At 40.6% G+C, this 20,045-nt stretch overlaps 2 protein-coding genes across 5 annotated transcripts in view; one reads left to right on the plus strand and one right to left on the minus strand.

Moving 5' to 3' along the window:
- The window catches only part of CDC20B (cell division cycle 20B), a 56,550-nt gene extending 50,047 nt beyond the window's left edge, over positions 1-6,503 (plus strand). Inside the window, exon 12 of one of the 4 annotated variants that reach the window (XM_075932465.1) lies at positions 96-1,409. In XM_075932465.1, the coding sequence (XP_075788580.1) occupies positions 96-292 (197 nt within the window). In that variant the 3' untranslated portion in view covers positions 293-1,409. The other 3 variants (XM_075932464.1, XM_075932466.1, XM_025179675.2) reach the window with 3 other exon arrangements.
- A 216-nt stretch (positions 6,504-6,719) lies between these two features.
- Positions 6,720-19,614, minus strand: LOC102462891 (granzyme A). The gene is made up of 5 exons (XM_006139572.4): positions 19,544-19,614; positions 18,577-18,715; positions 16,348-16,486; positions 12,367-12,639; positions 6,720-7,450 (listed from the first exon to the last, which is right to left on the minus strand). Exons 1-5 carry the CDS (start codon positions 19,602-19,604, stop codon positions 7,271-7,273), a joined length of 792 nt encoding a protein of 263 aa, XP_006139634.1. The 5' UTR covers positions 19,605-19,614; the 3' UTR covers positions 6,720-7,270.
- Between the last annotated feature and the right edge of the window lie 431 nt (positions 19,615-20,045).

Consider the following 20,045-nt stretch of genomic DNA (forward strand, 5'->3'; position numbering starts at 1 on the left):
AAAACACTGACCTAGAGAAAAAAGGCTTCATATTATGTGCATGCTTATCATGTCTCTTCTAGCCCAGCATATCTCTTCAACCTTTACTTTGCCAGATGACCCACCTAACCAAGAGAGGAAAGAGCATCTTTGCAGGCAAGCTTGCAAATCTAGTGAGGTCTTTAAACTAGGTTTGTTGGGGGATGGTGATCAAATCCCTGAAGTAAGTGAGGAAGTTGGATACCAGGAAGAAACACAAGGAGGAACGAGCAAGAAAGGAGGACTCCTGATTCGAATGGAGAGAGTAAGGTGATCAACTGGTTATCTAAGATGTTTGTACACAAATACAAGAAGCCTGGGGAACAAACAGGAAGAATTAGAAGCCCTGACCCAGTCAAAGAATTATGATTTGATTGGAATAATGGAGACTTGGTGGGATGACTTGCATGACTGGAGCACTGTCATGGAAGGGTATAAACTGTTCAGGGAGAACAGGCAGGGGAGAAAAGGAGGAGTTGCATTCTATGTAAGAGTGCAGTATGATTGCTCAGACTCCAGTATATAGAGGGAGAAAAGCCTTTTGAGAGTCTATGAGTTAAGTTTAGAGCAGTGGTCTCCAATCTTTTTACACCCAAGATCACTTATTAAATGACAGAACAAGCCAAGATCTACGGCCCCGCCCCTTCCTTGAAGCCCCACCTTCTCTATTCTCCTCTTCTCCATCACTTGCTATCCCCAACCCTTATACTGCTGCTTTTTTCCCAATTCTTCTGTAGGAAGAAGTTTTTCCAACATTTGGCCTGTCTAGACTGGACCAAATGTCAGAATAAACCTTTCTTTTGGAAACCCCCTTATTCCTTGTGGAAAGAGAACTATAGGGGTGACCGAAAGATCATGTTTGCTCTTCCACTAAAAGAAGTGGAAGAACAAATGCATCCCTAGATACAGAAGAGTTTTTCTGGGATATCTCTGGAATCCCAAAAAACTCCTGCAGTCTAGCTGTACCCTTGCTGGGTTGAGACAGGATGTGTAGACTCCGGGGTGGGAATGAGGGATTTGAGTGTGAGAAAGGGTGAGAGGTGCAAGCTCTGGGAGGAAATCTGGATGCAGGAGGAGGTGGATAAGGGAACGCTGGCTCGGGGAGGCAGCTCCAGGCCAGGCAGTATTGGAGTCAGATGTAGGGTTAGGGTACTAAGCAAGCCACAGACTTCTGGATGAGAAGGTTCAGGAATTTGGGTTGGGGTATGTGAGCGGCTCAGGGCAGGGAGTTCCAGTGTATGATAGGCTCAGATGTAGGGTCTAGGGGAAAAGGGAGTGCAGGAGTGTTATGATGCTGTGGCCAGATGGGGGCTTGGCCCCAACTTGGGGTTTGTTGGCCAGGCTTCATTTTCAAATAAAATACTATGTCGAACACAAAAAGTTTCTGCATTGCCTTTATTTCTGAGAAGAGCAGGGAACTTGTTTTGAGTCAGGGGTCACTGACCCACAGAAAAGTCAGCTGGGGGGCCACAAAAGTGAGATGCAAAAAAAACCCTCCTCCAACCCCGCCACCCCAAGCTTCACTAATGTGGCCCCAACTGTGTTGGTGGGAGCAGGGGACATAGTACTGGGGAAGAGTGCTAGTGGGTGCTGGGGTAGGAGACAGGGTGCCAGTGGGGACAGGTTTCTGAGGCTGGGGAGTGGGGAGACGGGGCTGGAGAGTGGGGAGAGGGAATAGGGTGCCGGGAGGGCAGGGGACAGGGTGCCAGCGGGGACAGGTTTCTGAGGGTGGGGAGAGGGTAGGCAACCAGATTGTCTTACCAGGGAAATCCTTGGTGAGCTTAAACACAAAAAGGAAGCGTACAAGAAGTGGAAACTTAAACAGATGACTAGGGAGGAGTATAAGTATATTGCTCGAGAATGCAGGGGAGTTATCAGGAAGGTGAAAGCGTAATTGGAATTGTAGCTAGCAAGGAATGTGAAGGGTAACAAGAAAGGTTTCTACAGGCATGTTAGCAATAAGAGGGTGATCAGAGAGGATGTGGGGCCCTTACTGGATGAGGGAGGTAACCTAGTGACAGATAATGTGAGAAAAGATGACGTACTCAGTGCTTTCTTTGCCTCTGTCTTCACAGACAAGGTCAGCTCCCAGACTAATGCACTAGGCAACGCAGTATGGCTGTGTCTACATTAGCATGATTTTGCGCAAAAGCACTTGCTTTTGCACAAAAACATGCCGCCTGTCCACACCGGTGGGGAGTTCTTGCGCAAAAACACTGATGTTCTAATGTGTGAAATCAGTGCTTCTTGCACAAGAACTATGATGCTCCTGCTCAGAAAAAAGCCCTCTTGTGCAACTGTTCTTGCGCAAGAGGCCAGTGTAGACAGGCAACATGAATTTCTTGTGCAAGAAAGCCCTATGGCTAAAATGGCCATCGGAGCTTTCTTGTGCAAGAGAGCATCTACACTGGCATGGATGCTTTTGTGCAAAAGCACATCTCTTGTGCAAAAGCAACCGTGCCACTGTAGACGCTCTCTTGCGCAAATACTTTAACGCAAAAACTCTTGGGCTGTGTGTAGACTGGCCAGTTTTTCCAGAAAATCAGTCACTTTTCCGGAAAAACTTGCCAGCTGTCTACACTGGCCGCTTGAATTTCCGCAAAAACATTGACTTCCTACTGTAAGAAATCAGTGCTTTTTGCGGAAATACTATGCTGCTCCCGTTTGGGCAAAAGTCCCTTTTATGCAAAACATTTGCACAAAAGACCCAGTGTAGACAGCTGAGATTTGTTTTCCACAAAAAAGCCCCGATCGTGAAAATGGCAATCGAGGCTTTTTTGTGCAAAAGCGCATCTAGATTAGCCACGGACGCTTTTTGCGGGAAACCGTCTGTGCCAATCTAGATGCTCTTTTCCGAAAATGCTTTTAATGGAAAACTTTTCTGTTAAAAGCATTTCCAGAAAATCATGCCAGTCTAGACATAGCCTTGCATTAAAAGTATTTGCGCAAACTCTTGCCAATGTAGACGTAGCCCATGGGAAGGCGATGGACAGCCCTTGGTGGGGAAAGAACAAGTTAGGAATTATTTAGAAAAGCTAAACATACACAAATCCATGGGTCCAGATTTAATGCATCCAAGAATACAGAGGGTATGTCTACACTACCCTGCTAGTTCGAACTAGCGGGGTAATGTAGGCATACCGCACTTGCAAATGAAGCCCGGGATTTGAATTTCCCGGGCTTCATTTGCATAAGCCGGGCGCCGCCATTTTTAAATCCCGGCTAGTTCAAACCCCGTGCTGCGCGGCTACACGTGGCACGGAGTAGCTAGTTGGATTAGGTTTCCTAATCCGAACTAGCTGTACTCCTCATTCCACGAGGAGTACAGCTAGTTCGGATTAGAAGCCTAATCCGAACTAGCTACTCCGTGCCGCGTGTAGCGGCGTGGCACGGGGTTCGAACTAGCCGGGATTTAAAAATGGCGGCGCCCGGCTTATGCAAATGAAGCCCGGGAAATTTAAATCCCGGGCTTCATTTGCAAGTGTGGTATGCCTACATTACCCTCCTATTTCGAATTAGGAGGGTAGTGTAGACATACCCTGAGGGAGTTGGCAAATGTCATTGCAGAGCCTTTGGCCATTATCTTTGAAAACTTGTGGAGATCGGTAGAGATCCCAGATGACTGGAAAAAGGCAAATGTAGTGCCCATCTTTAAAAAAGGGAAGGACAATCCAGGGAACTACAGGCCAGTCAGCCTTACTTCAGTCCCCGGAAAAATCATGGAAGGGATCCTCAAGGAATCCATTCTGAAACACTTGGAAGAGGGGAAAGTGATGAGGAATAGTCAACATGGATTCACCAGGGCAAGTTGTGCCTGACCAATTTGATTAGCTTCTATGATGAGGTAACTGGCTCTGTGGACGTGGGAAAGTCAGTGGATGTGATATACCTTGACTTTAGCAAAGCTTTTAATATTGTCTCCCACAATATTCTTGCCAGCAAGTTAAGGGAATATAGATTGGATAAATGGACTGTAAGGGTTTGTCTACACTACCCTCCTAATTCGAACTAGGAGGGTAATGTAGGCATACCGCACTTGCAAATGAAGCCCGGGATTTGAATTTCCCGGGCTTCATTTGCATGAGCCGGGCGCCGCCATTTTTAAATCCTAGCACGTTCGAACCCCGTGCCACGCGGCTACACGCGGCACGGACTAGGTAGTTCGGACTAGGCGTCCTAGTCCAAACTACCGTTACTCCTCATTCAGTGCGGTATGCCTACATTACCCTCCTAGTTCGAACTAGGAGGGTAGTGTAGACATACCCTAAGATGGATAGAATGCTGGCTAGACTGTCAGGCCCATCAAGTAGTAATCAACGACTCAATGTCAGGTTGGCGGTCAGTTTCTAGTGGAGTGCCCCAAGGATCTGTTCTTGGACCGGTTTTGTTCAACATCTTTATTAATGACCTGGATGAGGGGATGGATTGCATCCTCAGCAAGTTTACAGATGACACTAAGCTGGGGGGAGAGGTAGATATGCTGGAAGGCAGGGATAAGGTCCAGAGTGACCTGGACAGATTAGGGGATTGGGCCAAAAGAAATCTGATGAAGTTCAACAAGGACAAGTGTAGAGTCCTGCACTTGGGATGGAAGAATCCCAAGTATTGTTACAGGCTAGTGACCGAATGGCTAAGTAGCAGTTCTGCAGAAAAGGACCTGGGGATTTCAGTGGATGAGAAGCTAGATATGAGTCAACAGTGTGCCCTTGTAGCCAAGATCGCTAATGACATATTAGGTTGGTTGCATTAAGAGGAGCATTGCCAGCAGATCCAGAGATGTCATTATTCCCCTGTATTTGGGTCTGGTAAGGCCACATCTGTAGTATTGTGTCCAGTTCTGGGCCCCCCACTACAGAAAGGATGTGGACGCATTGAAGAGGATCCACTGGAAAGCGACCAAAATGATTAAGGGGCTGGAGAGTATACTATATATAAATACTGGTATATACTGTATCCTTTGGTATATATGGTTGTGACAATTTTCTTCCACTATTAGATCTGAGGAAGTGGGTCTGGCCCACGAAAGCTCATCATCTAATAAACCATCTTGTTAGTCTTTAAAGTGCTACATAGTCCTGTATTTTGTTTCAGCTACAACAGACTAACACGGCTACATTTCTATCACTATTCTAGATATATTTAGGCTTTTCTCTCTCATAAATCTGTTTCCTACTGCAGGGAAAAAAACTCTGAAGATATTTATGGAACTGGCTGAGTATATCAGTATGCACGGGACAATACATCATTTTGGATCATAATCCTGTTGCTGAAAATGTTGGAAAAGTCTGATCTGTTCATGGCTAAGACATCACTGAAATCTAGCCAACTACTGATACTGTATTTATTAAATAAGACTTTTTACTATTTTATTAGCTAGTATTTGTTATACAGATTGAACCTCTATGGTCCAGGTCTCCCTGGTTCGACAACCTCCGTGGTCCAGTGTTGCAGGACTAGAGCACCCCAGCAGCAGAGCTTGCCAGTGGCTCAGAGTGAAGTTGGCCAGCGGAGCAGCGGCCAACTTGATTAAAATCTTGCTTAGTTTGTTAGAGTTAGACTGTGTTTCTATTTTATTTTTTAGGTAAGCAACTTTGATCGCTTTGCTGGCTACTTATAATCACTTACAATCTATCTTTCTGTAGTTAAGGGTTGAAGTGCTTGGGGCAAACTTAGCTCATGTTAACAAAGGCTGTTGTATGTCCACTTTCCTATGAAGAAGCAGCAAACTAGGTAATGAGTTTATCCTCAGAGTCATGCTGTTCATAGGATGGTTCATGGCAGCCACTCCATGCCCCGTGATTTGGGGGATCCTGCAATGGCCCCCTCAACTGTCCTATGGACCAGACCCAGGACAACCTGGGGTGTTATTGGAGGGCCTGGCATGGGGTGGCAACAGGGGTCAGGCTCCTTCCTGCATTCACCACAACAGCAAGAGCTAGAGCGACCAGGCAGCCTACTCAGGGTCACCACCCTCTCCCAGCCCACTGTGCTTGGCTTCACTGTGGCAGCAGGAGGCAGAGCGCCCCAGCTGCAGGGCACTCCACTTCTCATTGCTGCTGACAAGCAGAACACAGTGGGCTGGGAGAAGGTGGTGGGGCAGAATCTAGAGACGGTCCTGTTTACACTGACCTGGCTTCTGATCAGTGCAATACAGTGCTGTTCTGGGGTGCAAGACTGGTGAGCTGGGGTGAACTGACTGAAGCCTCTCTTTATTGATGGTTCATGAGATGCTAGGAAATTATTCATGTAACTCATTTGGGTGTGTCCCTGCTTGTGGATGGCTGTATTAGTTCAGTGCCTGTCAGTGGCTTGTAGCTTGACATCACAATGTGAGAGGTTGGTGGGTTTGGAGGGCTCAGCAGTCCCACAGTCCAGTTTGCACCCTGTGGACCTTTTCACAATGGGTTTTCAGCTGATTTTTTAAAAACATAATGTGTATTATAATCAACTATCTACCCTGATTTCATTTGCAAACTTGTTACATATTCAAAACAGCACATGGTACCATAACTGCAATAGACAGGTTGTTCCAGAGAATTGCATATTTCAGATCAAAAACTTTATTGCCCTTTTCTTTATTAAATGCAAAATATGATAATGCAATGAAGTGATTGAAGTTTTGAAATACACACAAAAATTATTAGATCTCATACTCAAATAAACTTCCCAGTAAAGTATGCAGTCTTTGAAACTGTATGTCCTCAGGCTACCAGACTTTATTGCCCCCTTCCAAGGGCCCTCAGAAGGTGGGGAATAAATCGTGATCTTCACAGGCAGGAGAGGCATCACCAATATTTCCAGGATTCTAGGATCATTCCTAGCATCTCAGTGACTCTAATCTTATGTGTAGTTATTTTCAATATACAGTTAAGACCAAATCCTATTAAGTCCTATGGGAATTGGATTGGACCTTGAAGCTGAAATGCCCATTACTTGTGCAAAGATCTAGTAAATGTGGTTCGTAAGGGTGAAGAATATTCAGTTCTAGAGTCATGAAGCATCTATGGAATCCCTCTGTGTCTGACACTACAGGTCCTGTACTGTTATAGGAGAATGCTATGCTCACCTTGTCCTAGGATTAAGACAATTTCTTTGCTAAAAACATACATAGGAAATTTGTGTCCCAAACTGAATTCTGATGGGAATGTTATAAACCACTGAGGGGGCTGATAGTGAAATTACAACTTCAACCACAGTATGTACATGAAGCTACTGAGTAATACTCTGATCATATTGACTGAGCATCAGAAAATCAGTCAGTGACTGATTCAGTCTCTAAATCCCCCCCTATGGTTTTCTTTATCCAGAGGAGATGTGTCTTTGTAAGACGAGCGTAGACACCTGGGCCTTGGATAGTACCACACTTTAACTTGCCAAAGGAGGTGATGCCTGTCAATTCACCATTACATATCAAAGGACCACCAGAATCCCCCTAAAGAAGAAAAAGACAAACTTGACATTAGAATTGACAGCTTGAAAACATTAGAATTGACAGCTTGTAAACTGGTACATGTGTGTGTCTTTAGACAAGGTCTGAGAAAATGTTCAGAAATCAATTCTCCTGTTGTTTATTCCTAAGAATATATATTCTGTAATTTTTTAATAAAGAAAAGGTTTGAATACAATCAATTCATTTGTGAATTAAATAGAGACCATATCTAATTTAATAGTAATGAACATATTGTTTTGTAATCTGAAACAAACTGGAAACTTTACCCTTTGAATGAAGAAAGTGTATGGAAATTAAAATTAAATCTAATCAAAAGTAAAACTTCTGTGTGGAATAAAAAAATTAGTAATGTACTTGCTTGGGTGTAACACACAGATAGTACAGTGTGTTAAACGCTTTATTGCTGGACAGAAAAGCTTCTCTGACAATGGACAAATCTTTTGAAATCACCAATAAATCACACCAAAATATTACTAGACAAATTTGTTGAGAGGTGTGATTTTCCAATAACCCATTTCTTTTACTAATAGAAGCTATATGGCTAGTCATAAGATATAGGAGTGATGTCTACAGTGAGAACTCATTTATTACCTGCGAGAAAATGTGAGTACTAATATTTTTATAAAATTCCATTTGCTGATGGATGAGTCCACTTATAACAAAAAAGACATAATATTTAATATTAAATATTTAACCTGACATAAGAACATAAGAATGGCCGTACTGGGTCAGACCAAAGGTCCATCTAGCCCAGTATCCTGTCTACTGACAATGGCCAGCACCAGGTGCCCCAGAGAGGGTGGACCGAAGACAATGATCAAGCGATTTGTCTCCTGCCATCCCTCTCCAGCCTCTTACAGACAGAGGCCAAGGACACCATTTTATCCCCTGGCTAATAGCCTTTTGTGGACCTAACCTCCATGAAATTATCTAGCTTCTTTTTAAACTCTATTATAGTCCTAGCCTTCACAGCCTCCTCTGGCAAGGAGTTCCACAGGTTGACTACACGCTGTGTGAAGAAGAATTTTCTTTTATTAGTTTTAAACCTGCTCCCCATTAATTTCATTTGGTGTCCTCTAGTTCTTCTATTTAGGGAACTAATAAATAACTTTTATTTAGCCCTCTCCACACCACTCATGATTTTATAAACCTCTATCATAGTCCCCCTCAGTCTCCTCTTTTCTAAACTGAAAAGTCCCAGTCGCTTTAACCTCTCCTCATATGGGACCCGTTCCAAACCCCTAATCATTTTAGTTGCCTTTTTCTGAACCCTTTCCAAGGCCCAAATATCTTTTTTGAGGTGAGGAGACCACATCTGTACACAGTATTCAAGATGTGGGCGTACCATAGTTTTATATAGGCGCAGTAAGATATTCTGTGTCTTATTTTCTATCCCTTTCCTAATAATTCCTAAAACAAAATACAGGACTATTTAGCACTTTAAAGACTAACAAGATGGTTTATTAGATGATGAGCTTTCGTGGGCCAGACCCACTTCCTCAGATCAAATAGTAGAAGAAAATAGTCACAGCCATATATACCAAAGGATGCAATTAAAAAAAGTGAACACATATGAAAAGGACAAATCACATTTCAGAACAGAAGGGAGATGCAGGGATGGGGGAGGAAAGGAAGGTGAATAATTCCTAGCATCCTATTTGCCTTTTTGACCGCCGCTGCACACTGCATGGAAGTTTTCAGAGAACTGTCCACGATAACTCCAAGATCTCTTTCCTGATTTGTCGTAGCCAAATTAGCCCCCATCATACTGTACACATAGTTGGGGTTATTTTTCCCGATGTGCATTACTTTACACTTATCCACATTAAATTTCATTTGCCATTTTGTTGCCCAATCACTCAGTTTGGTGTGATCTTCTTGGAGTCCCTCACAGTCTGCTTCTGTCTTGACCATCCTAAACAGTTTGGTATCATCTGCAAACTTTACTACCTCACTGCTTACCCCTTTCTCCAGATCATTTATGAATAAGTTGAAAAGGATTGGTCCCAGGACTGACCCTTGGGGTACACCACTAGTTACCCCTCTCCAATCTGAAAATGTACCATTTATTCCTACCCTTTGTTTCCTGTCTTTTAACCAGTTCTCAATCCAAGAAAGGACCTTCCCTCTTATCCCATGGCCATGTAATTTACACAAGAGCCTTTGGTGAGGGACCTTGTCAAAGGCTTTCTGAAAATCTAAGTATACTATATCTACTGGATCCCCTTTGTCCGCATGTTTGTTAACCCCTTCAAAGAACTCTAAGGGTATGTCTACACTACCACTACCTAGTTCGAACTAGGGTGGTAATGTAGGCAACCGGAGTTGCAAATGAAGCCCGGGATTTGAATTTCCCGGGCTTCATTTGCATAAAGCCGGGCGCCGCCATTTTTAAATGTCCGCTAGTGCGTAGCCGCGCGACACGGTAACTACTGTTACTCCTCGTGAAATGTTTCACGAGGAGTAACGGTAGTTCGGACTAGGAAGCCTAGTCCGAACTACCTAGTCCGTGCCGCGTGTAGCCGCGCGGCACGGAGTCCGCACTAGCGGACATTTAAAGATTAGTAAGACAGATTAGTAAGACAGGATTTCCCTTTTCAGAAACCATGTTGACTTTTGTCCAACAAATTATGTTCTTCTACATGCTTCACAATTTTATTCTTTACTATTGTTTCGACTAATTTGCCCGGAACTGAAGTTAGACTTACCGGTCTGTAATTGCCAGGATCGCCTCTACAGCCCTTTTTAAATATTGGTGTCACGTTGGCTACCTTCCAGTCATTAGGTACGGAAGCCGATTTAAAGGATAGGTTACAAACCACAAATAATAGCTCAGCAATTTCCCATTTTAGTTCTTTTAGAACCTTTGGATGAATGCCATCCGGTCCCGGAGATTTGTTAACATTAAGTTTTTCTATTTGTTCCAAAACCTCCTCTAATAACACTTCAATCCGGGACAGTTCCTCAGATTCATCACCCACAAAGGATGGTGCAGATTCAGGAATCTCCCCAACGTCCTCATCCGTGAAGACTGAAGCAAAGAAATCATTTAGTTTCTCTGCAATGGCTTTATCGTTCTTGATTGCTCCTTTTATAGCTTGATCATCTAGGAGACCCACAGGTTTTTTAGCAGGCTTCCTGCTTCTAATGTACTTAAAAAACATTTTGTTATTTCTTTTTGAGTTTTTGGCTAGCTGTTCCTCAAAATCTTTTTTTGCTTTTCTTACTACATTTTTACACTTGATTTGACAGTGTTTATGTTCTTTTCTATTTATCTCACTAGGATTGGATTTCCACTTCTTAAAAGATACCTTTTTGTCCCTCACTGCTTCTTTTACATGGTGGTTAAGCCACGGTGACTCTTTTTTAGGTCTCTTGCTATGCTTTTTAATTTGGGGTATACATTTAAGTCGGGCCTCTATTATGGTGTCTTTAAGAAGTTTCCATGCAGCTTTCAGGGATTTGGCTCTAGTCACTGTGCCTTTTAATTTCTGTTTAACAAACCTCCTCATTTTTGTGTAATTCCCCTTTTTGAAATTAAATGCCAGGGTGCTGGACTGCTGAGGTGTTCTTCCCACCACAGGAATGTTGAATGTTATTATATTATGGTCACTATTCCCAAGCGGTCCTGTAACAGTATCCTGGACCTGATCCTGCACTCCACTCAGGACTAAATCAAGAATTGCCTCTCCCCTTGTGGGTTCCTGAACCAGCTGCTCTAAGAAGCAGTCATTTAAGCCATTGAGAAATTTTATCTCCGCTTCTCCTCCTGAGGTGACATGGATCCAGTCAATATGGGGGTAATTAAAATCCCCCATTATTACAGAGTTCTTTATTTTGGTAGCCTCTCTAATCTCCCTTAGCATTTCAATGTCAGTATCGCTGTCCTGGTCAGGTGGTCGGTAATATATCCCTACTGCTAATTTTTTATTTTTGGAGCATGGAATTACTATCCATAGCGAGTCTATTGAACATGTTGATTCACTTAATATTTTTATATCATTTGATTCTACATTATCTTTCACATACAGTGCCACTCCGCCACCCACCCGGCCTGCTCTATCCTTTCTATATATTTTATATCCCAGTATGATTGTGTCCCACAGATTTTCCTCATTCCACCAGGTTTCGGTGATGCCTATTATGTCAATCTCCTCATTTAATATGAGGTACTCTAGTTCACCCATCTTATTAGTCAGACTCCTAGCATTTGTGTACAAGCACTTTAAAAATTTGCCACTGCTTATTTGTCTGCCCTTCCCTGATGCATTGGATTCCTTTGTATGCGGTTGTTTGTCTGCTCTGGCCCATGGTTTGTCCTCTCCCCTCCTCTCTTTCTGACTACAGCTTAGAGAATCTCTATCAATGGATTGTCCTCTAAGAGAAGTCTCCCTCCGATTTACGTGCATCTCCGCACCAATCGGCTTTCCCCCATCTCTTAGTTTAAAAACTGCTCTACAGCCTTTTTAATGTTTAGTGCCAGCAGTCTGGTTCCACCCTGGTTTAGATGGAGCCCATCCTTCCTGTATAGGCCCCCCCTCTCCCAAAAGTGTTCCCAGTTCCTAATAAATCTAAACCCCTCTGCCCTACACCATCGTCTCATCCACGCATTGAGACTCTGAAGCTCCGCCTGCCTACCTGGCCCTGAGCGTGGAACTGGAAGCATTTCTGAGAATGCCACCATAGAGGTCCTGGATTTCAGTCTCTTTCCTAGCAGCCTAAATTTGGCCTACCCTTTCCTATGTCATTGGTACCTACCACAACCACCGGCTTCTCCCAAGCACTACACTTAAATATTTAAACATTTTAAAAATATGATTGTTTATGGATCGGTATTACCACTTGCTATGTCTGAAATTTGTTTTATCACTTGACTTGTGTAAAGTATATCTACTTACAGTACATGAGTCTCTTCCACCATTCTTATCGCCAGCACACACCATGTTCTTTGTTATAATAGGATTATAATTATAGTGATTCTGATCATTGCAGATTCTTCTGTCGATGATAGTGATATTGACTGCCCTTAGGATATTAGAAGGCTTACGTTGTCCATTCTTAATTATTCCCCATCCTGCTACTTGGCACATTGTTCCTGGTTTGGGATCAGTGTCTGTGTTTGGTAGCTTAATGGTTTTCACAGCTTTATTAATTTTAGCTCTCTTTTGCAGCTATTGGAAAATAAAAATATATGATTATTTCAGGGAGAACTGGTAGTAACCCCTATCTTTAAGTTGCTCAGCATTCTCCATTATGACTATGAAGTATTTCTGCAACCTTTTTTTTTTGAGAAGCTATCATACCTTGGATAGTCAACAGCAAAATACCCTGGAGCTAGAGAAGTGCCTTTCATTTGCCCTATGAAACGCCTTTCAGCTTTTGATGAGATGCTATGCAAAATCATAATTTCCCTTCTCTGTTTTATGTTCTCTAGAAAAACATATTGCTAGACATATTTTAAGAAAAAGGAAAAAATAATCTGGGAAACTACAGGCCAGTTAGTTTTATCACAACTATTTGCAAGGTCTTAGAACACATTTTGAAAGAGAAAGTAGTTAAGAACTTAGAGGTAAGTGGTAATTGGGATAAAATGAAGGATAGTTTTACAAAAGGTAGGTTGGGCCAGACCTGCTTGATCTCCTTCTTTGAGATTATAACTAATTGTTTAAAGGAAATGTAGTAAATCTAATGTACCTGGATTTCAGGAAGACCTTAGAAACAATTCTACAAGGGAAATTATCAGTTAAACTGTAGACTATAGGGATTAATATAAGAAAAGAAAGTTGGTTAAAGGAGAGACTACAATGGGTCATACTGAAAGGTGAACGGACAGGCTAGAGAGAAATTACTAGTGGAGATCTTCAGGGATTGGTCTTGGAACCAATCTTATTTTACATTTTTATGAATGATCTTGGTTCAAAGAGTGGGAATGTGCTAACAAAATTTGCAAATGACAGAAAATTGGGAGGTTTTGCCAATATGGAAGTGTCCTGGAATATCATGCAAAAAGATATGGACACTTTGAAAACTGGAGTAATAGAAATGGGATGAAATTTTAATAGTGTAAAATCCATGGTCATGCACTTAGGGTCTAACAACATAATTATTTGCTATAAGATGGGGTTTTATGAGTTGGAAATAATGGAGGAGAAAAAAGACTAGAGTGTACTGATTGATTACAGGATGACTATGAGCTGCCAATATGATGCAGTCCTGGAAAGACTAGTGCAGTCTTAGGATGTAGCATGTGAAGTATTTCCAAGAGAGACAAGAAACTATTAACTGTTAGTAACACTATACCAGGCACTGATCAGACTTCATCTGGAACACTGTAGAATTTTAGTCACCCATGTTTAAGAAAGATTAATTCATATTGGAACAGGTGCAGAGAAGGGCTGCTAGGGATGATCAGAGGAATGGAAAACCTATCTTATGTGACTCAAAGAGCTTGGCTTGCTCAGCTAACCTAAAAGAAGGCTAAAGGGAGACAGGACTGCTTTCTATAAATGCACCAGAGGAATAAATACTGGGGTGGGCTGGATGGGAAGAGTTAAGTGACATGGCACAAGAACAAATGGATATAATGGATATAAATAGCATTGATAAGTTTGGGCTTGAAATTAGATGAAAGTTTCTAACCATCAGAGGCATGAAGTCCTGGAACAGCCTTCAGAGAGGAGTACCAGGAGGAAAAAACCTAACCGGCTTCAAGACTGAGCTTGAGAAATTTATGGAGGGGACGGTGATATGAAAATGCCCACAATGGCATAAAGTTGATCTACAACTGCTAATAGGAAATATTTCCAATGGCCAATGATGGGACACTGGAAGGGGAGGACTTTGAGTTACTACCGAGAATTTTTTTCCAGGTGTCTGGATGGTAGGTCATGCCCCCATGCTCAGAGTCTAATTGATCACCATATTTGGTGTTCGGGAGGAACTTTCTGCTGAGTAAATTTGGCAGAGAACATAGTAGTTTTGTGTGGGTGTGTGGTTTTTTTTGCTTTTGCCTTATTCTTCAGCATGAGGCCTAGGTCACCTGTGCGTTTAAACTGATGTAAAATGTGGATTCTCCACAACTTGAAATCTTTAAATCATTATTTGAGAACTTCAGAAACTCAGTCTAAAGTTAGGGGTCCATTACAGGAGGGCTAGGTAAGATTCTGTGGCTTGCAATGTCCTGGAGGGAAGACTAGATGATCATGATGGTTCCTTCTAGTCTTAAATTTTATGAAGCTGTCAGAAATATAGTCTGGCCAGAGAGCTAGCCTAATAGAGGCAAATGGGAACGCAAACCCAGTGAACTAGAACTGTCATGAGGGAATACAATTTGAATTGAAATACTTTGTTTTTTGACTGAAAAAAATTGCCCAAAATTAAAAAATGTCATAGAGAATTCAGAGTAAAACAGACAAAAAAAGGTTTTGTTGAAATTTTCCATGGAACCACCCACTTTATTTTCCAACCAGTTGTACCTTAGGTGATATCAGAGCACCTGATGGGGAAAGGAAAAAGAAAAGGGCTGGGTTCAACTCGCATTCTCTGGCCCTGAACCTAGTACATAGCCCCAGCGGCTTATTCCCAGAGGAGTCCATAAGGTTGGAACTCCTGTATCTCCCTAGAGTGGGGCAGAAGAGAGAGAATTAGGCTAGTCTTGGTGACTACCCTGTAGACCTAGAAAAAGTCCTTAGTGGTTCGTTGCTGTCCTCTGGAATAGTAGCCTTTTCTTCAGCCAGCCAATAGTTAGTCCTCTAGCTAACGTAGCAGAAAACTATACTACAATGTTCAGGATTCAGGGGGTTAACTCTATGAATGCACAACAAAGGACCTTTTGTAGCTGAATATAACAGAATGTATTTTTGCTTTTTTTCTTTAAAAAAATCCTAGAACACTATGCAGACTCCTCACCCCCCAAAGACAAACCTACATTAATAGAGTGTTATTTAGATTGCAAAGTCAAGCTCTTGGGGGATATGATAACAGTTTTCAGGTATCTAAAAGGGTGTCACAACACGGAGGGAGAAAAATTGTTCTTCTTAGCATCTGAGGATAGGACAAGAAGCAATGGGCTTAAACTGCCGCAAGGGAAGTTTAGGTTGGACATTAGGAAAAACTTCCTAACTGGAATAAGTTGCCTAGGAAGGTTGTGGGATCTCAATCTCTGGAAATATTTAAGAGCAGGTTAGATAGACATCTATCAGGGATGGTCATGGTATAGGGTCCTACCATGAGGACAAGGGACTGGACTCGATGACCTTTCGAGGTCCATTCCAGTTCTAGTGTTCTATGATTCTATGAAATTTAGGAAATGACAGATTTACAGTTGCTCATGCATTTCATTATCATGTCATTTTTAAATTGTAGGATGATATACTATAATTTTCCACTTAATCCCTGCCTCATTCAGTGCAAGGGTATACCGCCAGGTAACTGTAAGTTGAGCTTTTCCTAATTTTCAAGTGTTCGACAAAGCAATGTAAATGTCATTGGAAATTTTAAAAACTAATGTATAGCTTAAAAAGATTAAAAAATATTAAATGGCACAATAGAATTGACTAACAACACTCCTCATAACATTAAATTATACAATACTTTGCACAATATGTATTTAACCTATTCAGGTGTCATGTATAGGCAGTTATGTGCACAAAAATATTTTTCTACAGTCAATGCTCCTTATAAGAATTCAAAAGACTGAACAGGGAGTTTGGGAAAGTATAAAATGACAAATGAGTGAATGAAAAACAGATCAATAAATCAGAAATATTGTATAACTAAATATTTTATCTTGAGTCTTTCTAGGGTGGAGAGTGGCATCAAATCTCTCAGGACAGAGAGTTGCATTTTCTTAAAATTATTTTTAATAAAAAATTTTGTACCTTCAAAAGCATAATATCATTTTCTTTTTCTTGTTCATTATAGCATGGGTAGCGAACTGCTCTTGAAATTTTAAAAGTCTGTTGTTCTTCCTCTTTCTCTGAAATTGAATGAGCTCCAAGAAGAACTTTGCCTTTATCACTGAAAAACGAAGAATAACATAATTAACTGTGTTCCTCATTCAAAATTATACATATATTCAGTAGTGATCAATCTCTTATGCCAAAGGTACAAATGATAATTAATAAAATAATAATAAACAGCATATTCTTATTAATAATTTATAATTATAAACAGTACAATTAGCTAAACTGATGTAGATATGTCAGTACCTATACTGATTTTGCAGAATCTTGGAGGGGCTTCAGATTTCAGGATATAACTCTGTCCCTACAATTTTGGATCTGGGATTGACACAAAAGAAGACGAAATCTATTTTCAGTTTCCAGTTTGTACACATCAGAAATTTGATGAGAACAGGTATTCTGAGGACAGAAATCTTACAGGAACTGACAGTGTGTGATTTCTGCCACTTCAGATAAGCTTATGAAATCTGTATGCAATTTTATCTGAAATCTGAACTGCATCATTGCTTTGGCCTTGAATCTGATTCCCAAACTTCTGAAATATTTCTGATCAGGATCTCAGTACTGTCTCCTCTGTCCATATCTAATTCAGCTCAGTTTCCCCTCCCCCTCTTGACTGTCCTGCCTTCTCACAGACTCACTGGACAATGGAGGTCTGGATTACTCATCTGTGCTTGCTGGAGGTTCCTGAAATGGATGCTCAGGGTTCCATATTCTTCTCAGCTAATCAAAGATCAGGTTTATATCAAATCATACCACTAATTGCTCTAGTGGCTTTAAAGTATAGTGTGATCACACAGAAGGACGTTGCACATGCATTTAATTTGAGCTGGGAGAGCTGGAGGACATTTAAAGTTTATTCCAACCTCAGCAAGATTTGCCATTCCACCCATTCATGCACTGGGTGCAAGGCTATGGGGAAATGGTCCTTTCTATGTGGGTGGTTAACTGCTGACTGAACTTCGTTATGTAAGCTAGCTTTTGCATGTTCTCTTTGTTCAGGTACAGCTAGAATGATTTTTGTTTTCCATAGGTTCCTATATGCTAATATTGTAACTGTGGGGTTACAATGTAGTCTTTGGGTTGCATGTAGTCTTTACAAGAAGCTAAATACCTGCTTGGGCTGCAACCATACTAATTAATATTTCTCTCTTTGAATTGTGGGATCCAATACTTCATTGGGATTGGACAACTTGCCAGCATAGATTGTGTGTGGTCTAGCTTAGTGGCAACTCTTACTCTCTTGAGGGGATAAAAGGTGGAATAACATTTTAAATCTCATAACCAGACCTGGATGGGTCAGGTAATTTATTTGGATAGTTAGCTATTTGCACCTTGGGGTCTGTCAGTCAGGAGAAAAGTGGACTCACAAACTAAGTTATTAAGGCCACCCTTTGCTGAAAGGTTCATCTTCATTTGTTTATTTTGTTGCTATATCATAAAGTTATTTAATAAAGAAAATAATACATATATATATTAACACATAAATAAAAAAGCTATTTTATTTAGTGTATCTTCAGGTAATGAACTGCATTAATCTTCTACAGTAAAATGACACAAATTTCTTTCCACTTTCATGGGAGCTATTTTGGACTGTTTTGTACTTTGTTTAGCAGAATTATGATTGAATTAAAAAATGGTCATTAAGTATTTCTCATAAGTTAACTGCCAGTAGTCTATGCTTGTGTCCGAACAGGGGTAAATGTAATCTCTTTGCCTATAGATTTAAGGTTAGAGCACCTTGTTATGGCCATAATTATTCACAAAACACTGAAACAGAGAGCCCAGTTACTGTACTTGGTTGCCAATGTAAATGCTAAAATGTAATAATAAGATTACGATCCCAATTACACTAGGTATACAAAATATATAAGAGATATTAATTTTCATGCCTCAAGAGAGAAGCTAATTGTCTGGAGATGAAAGAACTTTCCCTCAAAGGTATGTTATTGCATAATTGTTCATTATGATAGAATACTCAACTAGATGGAACCTTTTATTTGTTATTGCAATCTCTAAAGCATGCTAGATTTACATTTCTACAGTATCTTCAAGCATTAGCTTTGGTTCACATTGTGTATTATTTAGTGTGCTATTGAATAAGTCAGAACATTCCATGAGCTATAAATCCTTAGAATAACTTACATTTTACAATGGGCTGCAGTTAATACCCAATTTTCTTTGATCAAAGCTCCTCCACAATATTCATTCCATTTGATTAAGGCCATATATGGTCTTGAATGTGGAATCACTTCAACCCCTCCAATGATATCCACACATGAATCTAAAAATGAAAATAAACCAGAGTTTGGATAATATATAATATAAAAAAATCCATTCATAGAGAATGGGTTAGGCTAATAATACAATAAAAAGCATATAAATATATACAGACTTACAGTGCTGGATGTAGCTGTACTTGGGGTGGAATTTTCAAAACTGGTCTGTTAGCCTACACACATATGGCATATATAGGCTATATATGGAGGGGATTAAGTATTTCCACATTCAAGACCATATATGCTTCCACTGAGTTCAATGGGAACAGAGTTAGGACAATGCTGAGTGACTTTGAAAATCCCACCCTAAAATACTAATGGTCTTGTAGGCAACATTACTTGCTTGAACTGCAGTTGTTTCCACTGCTAGTTTCAATGGCTTTTATTATATCAAAGAATTCTGCATCTGCCACTGTGTAAAAATGTGAAAAGTATATTTATAAGTGTATTCTGACAAAAGTAGATATATAATTCATCAGATAAATCAGATAAAACATTAAATTAACATTTTTTTCAAAAAAGGTTGGAAATAAAGAGATTTATGCCAACTGCAGTTTCATTTTCAGAATTTTCTGACTGCTGCATAAATACCCATCTTATGAGAAGGGGATGCAGGCAAGGTCAATACAACTCTTTTAGACTCCAGGTAGAGATTTTCCCTTCATATAGTATTTTAGATGTATCATAAGGCCTAACTTTTACTATCAATAGAAATAAAATAAAAATATTTTCTTTCTCTTACTTACTGATAACTTCATTATTAGAATATATCTAGTTACATCCTGCTCTACACGTCATGAACTACAATGACAGTGGATAAAAGCAGCACTTACCTCTAGGAATCACCAAGAGGAAAATGGTAGCAGAAGCAGACAAAATGAACAAAAGCCCCATTATTGCTGCAGTGTGATCTTCTATAATAAGTGTCCAATATATACTGAAAACAAAAAAGGATGTGGGTTTAAGGTCATCTGACATCCTATAAATGCCCCCCCTCCCACACTCACAGAATAATTTATTGATGTCATGAAGATGGTGTCATTTCTAGGAATATTGCCTGTATCATGTAGTTGATGAGGCATCAGACTAGAAGCCCTTGAATAGGACTGTCCAGAAAACAAGTTCAGAATTCTGTAAATTGGCATTAGCTGACAAAAAATGTTTGTTTAAAACAATTCTGAACAGCTCTACCTCTGAGGTTAAATCCCAGCCCTAATATTAGCTCATTGTGGGCATGTCTACACTAGGAAATTATTTCAAAATAATTTATTTTGCAATAATAACTCCTGAAATAACTATTTTGAAATAAGCATTATTCCTTGTGGAAAACGGGAA

This window comes from Pelodiscus sinensis, chromosome 6, assembly GCF_049634645.1.
Source record: "Pelodiscus sinensis isolate JC-2024 chromosome 6, ASM4963464v1, whole genome shotgun sequence".
Taxonomy (NCBI): domain Eukaryota; kingdom Metazoa; phylum Chordata; order Testudines; family Trionychidae; genus Pelodiscus; species Pelodiscus sinensis.